A 4,321-nucleotide genomic window follows, 5' to 3' on the forward strand; every position below is an offset into this window, starting at 1 on the left:
TGCTTCGAAGGTCCGCGTGTTCCGCACCTTGAGGGATACAGAAACTGTCCAACCAAAAATATTCATATGTGCGGCTCAGCGGTGCGATCTCACCTGGGGGAGAAGATCGCCAATTTGCGATCCACTCGCGCAATCCCCAGTCATCCATGGATGTGGACAAACCCGAAAATACCTCGTCAAGGTATCCGACTTGACATTTTGGTAAGCCGTTCTGAGCCGATCCGAACTGTTGATCAGCCCAGACGTGGGATATTGCGACGAATCTGACGGACGGCGCGTACGGAACTACCTCGAGCTTCGTCTTTCCATGCGGTGATCGTCTGATCCTGACCAACGGAATCCCTCCGGCAGCCACGATGCTATTTACCCTGTCTACCGGGACGGCGACGTTTTCACAGAGGCATTCGTCAGTGCGGTGGAGAGGCTCTGACAATTTGCTAGCACAGAGACACCTCTCGCTGCTGCAGCTTGAGTGATCTTCCGTGTTGATGCGAGGTGGTTTGAGTGAAGATAGGAAGTAAAATGCTGGGTAAGTCATTGGAGATGCCTCTAGGAAGTTCAGTCTTTTTTCGCACCACCCATTCTTGATCATTCTCCGCTTGAGTAGTTTTGTCGTTGCTGAGTCGCGGGACGTCCACGTTACCCCGAGCGTCTCAGAATCGAGCACATATGCCACGATATATAAAAGCATGTGTATGGAGAGGACGACTTCTGTAAGCATATCGTGGTTCAATCCATTTGCCACAATGTCCACGTAAATGGCGAGTATCTGTGCGCTTCTGTAGATGTTTTTAAGCTGAGCCCTCTTGGCTTTAAATTCCGCAGCAGTGAGTCGGTCATCTAGTTCATCCCACCGATCTTTAAGCTCCCGCCAGTACCACTCGGGAGTGCGAACATCCATGCAACTATGGGATCCATCTGGTTCAGCGCATGCGAATTCCTCTCGTCTAATGTTTCGACCTAACGCTTCAGATGCGAGACCGAGGAAGAGACTCGATTGAATGGCTGAAGCCATAGATTGGCCCAAAGACAAGCTAGTCGTCTTCTGTGTTTCCTCCTCCAACGCCCTCATGAACAAGTCCAAGAAATTGGGTTGTCCAGTGATTGAGTATTGGGTCCGCGCAGTTAGGGACACTCGGATGGGTTCCACATCCGTGTCTCGTGGATACGGAAAGAAAAACATTTTCGGAGATCATGACTGTAATGGTGAGCATAAACAGAAATGCAAAGGGACAAGTCTGGCGCCCTGTCTTTAGTAACGGGGGCAGAAGTCTTTATATTTGATGCTGCGCCTACTTTGAGGCGGTGGCTCAGCAAAACATAGCGGGGGTGGGGTAGGCACCTGGAGCGAGCTGAGGCATGACCAAGGCAAAGCACCATTTTGTAAACTAAGGTTACCAATCAGCATGAGTTTCATTAGGGAAATTCTCTACGAAAGTTGATTGAGAGAGCATCTGCAGATTGAGGGGAAAGCCTCTCAAACCTCGTACACATCCTGAGCTTCACACAGCGAATCACCGTGGAAGCCAAACAATATCAACTATCAACATCTAAGCGAGAAGAAAGGAAGCACCTAGAAGATATGATATATGTTTTTCTCTAATCTACAGTATCTTAGAACCTATATACCTCAATGATTCAACTGAACAGAACAGTAACACCTCTGGATCCTAGTGTCGTGCTCTGTTTCGGTTCCTGAGATCATTGAAGACTTTAGAAAATCTACAAATATCGCTCAGTCAGCCTTGCGTGCTTCTTCTAAATAAAGGAAAGATCTTCTAGGTAAGTGAGACTCACGGACAAATAACATCAAAAAAGAAATCTTTTTGCATTTTTTCCCTTGGCACAGTGTCTTTCGTCCAATCACTTTCAATACAGAACTTGACGGCTTTGTAAAAGCCTTCTCCTGACCCGTTCAAGATACCTTGTAACTCCTGTATCGTCCTGCTCTTTAGTGGCCTGTGGGCAATGCCCTCGTCGACGTATGTGATAGTAGTGCTGTTCACCCACGCGACGTTTCCAGGAAGTCGGACTTCATTTATCGGAGTTCCCAGCACAAGCTCGATGAGCATGAGTCCTAAGAAGAAGAGCGGGTAATCTTTCAGAGCGCCTGAGACATAATCGTATGTTCCATCTCGAATAGTGCACCAGCACGGAGGGTCATTAGGATGATCAGCACTGTACTTTGGTTTGTCGGGATTTGGACATTTCAAGGTGAACTTGTAGAGTTCTTCATCAGGGTCCTCCATGCGGCTGGATGTGATCTTCAGGCCGTGGACGTTACACCGGTCTAAAGTATGAATCCAGTCGGTTTTGAAGAAGAGCAAGCCAAACTGGGTGAGGTCCAGAGCGAGTTTGATCCTGACAATCTCGGGTAGTCGGTCGGCGGATCTCCCGAGCACAACCCGGAGCGGCTCCGGCTCCGGAATGGTGCCCTGAATCTTGCCAAACTCCTCGCGAACGAGCACCTTAGCGCTGTTAATGTTCAGCTCCATGCCGAAGTACGTTGACCCATTCCGCTCTCGGACCGCTCGTACAGCACTCAATACCGTGGGCTTGCAAGTGGTGGCATTTAGTGCATTGTCTGCTGTGACCCGGATCCTCACCCATGCTTCAGATTCGGGGGGATCCCGGACGAGAAACGTGTAACGAATGGTTCTGTCAGCAACTGAACGGGCAGTTGCCTCCTCACGCCCAATCCAGCTAGTAGGAGGGGAGCCTGCTGCAGCCAGCTTATCCGGGCTAATGCGGTCAGTCTTCTTAATGTCTGGCCCGAAGACATTCAATTCTAGCTGCAGATCAAGAACAATTGGCCGACGTACGCAGCAGTTGTATAGTTCGTTTGTTGTCTGAAAAGTGTCCCAGGCTAGGTCGACTAGCTGCTGTGAATGGCCCAAGTTATGAATACGGAGTGTCTCGAGAGAAGCATCAGGATTGGTCGGATCCCTGCGGTCCTTGATCTCCAAGAATTGATAGTCAGAAGTGCTATTGAGCAGGGCCATTCTAGTGTCTACCAAGCTCATCTGCTTGTCTAGACGTGCGCCGAATTTGATCGCTATGTGGCCTGCCTTCTTAAGGCGCCTCTCGATCGCATTCAAGCCAGAGAGCTCACACTCTCTCAGAAGCTTGTCGAGCAGAGCTATGGCCTCTTGGACGAGCTTCAAGCTGCGCAAGACTGCTTTGGCACCATCTTCGTTCCAGAAACTTTCCACAAGTGTCGTGTCGTCTGTCCATATCATCCATCGGCGATGCCACTTCAGCAATAGATTAGACACGACCTTGAGACGGTCTCGACGCGTTTCATTCCACACGGTATACTCTCGCCAATCGATGGTATCGGCATATAGAGTCGCAACGTTGGTCTTGATGAGGTTCAGGAGGCTCAGCGTGGTTGAGACAACACTGAGAATGGTGATTGGCTCCATCTCCCATCTTGCAGTTGCAACTTGCGCAGCTTAAAATCAATTGCACCCTAATCCAAACGCTGGATTGAGTACTTGCTACACCTCATCCAATATGTGCTCGCGAACCTTGATTGTTACTCAGTAACATCAGCTAGCTCGAACACACGACAGAAAGAAACAGCGGCGGGCCTGAACCTCTCTCATCCCTATCTTTCTTGGTCGAAATTCGGAATCGTGAGGCACACTGGCCAGTGCGGCTGAGATGCAGGCGCCCCCGAGGACAGTCCAAAGTGGTCATGCCTCCGTGGCTGGTCGTTATGCTCCTCCAATTACAGCATCAAGCAAGACGCCACGCGCCAGCCAGGGCGCAATGGTCATTTCGACTAGCTGCATCTTGAAAATTGCTTCTTCGGCTGGCAAAGCGCGTCCATTGTCATCGAGGTGCAGCTCCATAGTCAACCTGCATCAAACTCGGCGTCGACTTCTCTCTGTGTGGCCTCTTGAACTTGATTTCTGCTTGCAACAACGTCGCAGCACACAGCTCAGCCTGCCGCCATGGACGCTGTTGATGGAGTCGAAATAACGTCTCTTGTTGTTTCCATCGCCACCTTGATCGTGCTTGCGAATCTCCTGCTTGCCGTCAGCACGGCCCAGAGCACATATACCTCAACCTTTCTACCACGATGGAACGACCGCATTTTGGGAGAGTGGGCCAGATTTGCAAGGCGACGGTTCCGGTGGTTTGAGATGCGATTCGAGACCGAATTTGAGGTTCCATTCATCTTCCTCTCTCCAGCCAACAACAGCCGCGGCCCGCTTCCGGGATGCGATATCATCTATATCGACGGGACGATCGAGAGCTGTGTGCGGACGCGCGTCCGTCTACCCAGCAAATATAACTCTCCTGGAAAGGTTAT

General features: G+C 50.4%; 1 protein-coding gene across 1 annotated transcript; it reads right to left on the reverse strand.

Moving 5' to 3' along the window:
- Positions 1-1,793: 1,793 nt before the first annotated feature.
- On the reverse strand, positions 1,794-3,425 carry UCRPA7_6033 (hypothetical protein; the record flags this gene model as incomplete). The annotated part of the gene is made up of 1 exon (XM_007918575.1): positions 1,794-3,425. One exon carries the CDS (start codon positions 3,423-3,425, stop codon positions 1,794-1,796), a length of 1,632 nt encoding a protein of 543 aa, XP_007916766.1.
- Between the last annotated feature and the right edge of the window lie 896 nt (positions 3,426-4,321).

Source organism: Phaeoacremonium minimum (assembly GCF_000392275.1).
Source record: "Phaeoacremonium minimum UCRPA7 unplaced genomic scaffold PA7_03_scaffold_448, whole genome shotgun sequence".
Classification (NCBI taxonomy): Eukaryota; Fungi; Ascomycota; class Sordariomycetes; order Togniniales; family Togniniaceae; genus Phaeoacremonium; species Phaeoacremonium minimum.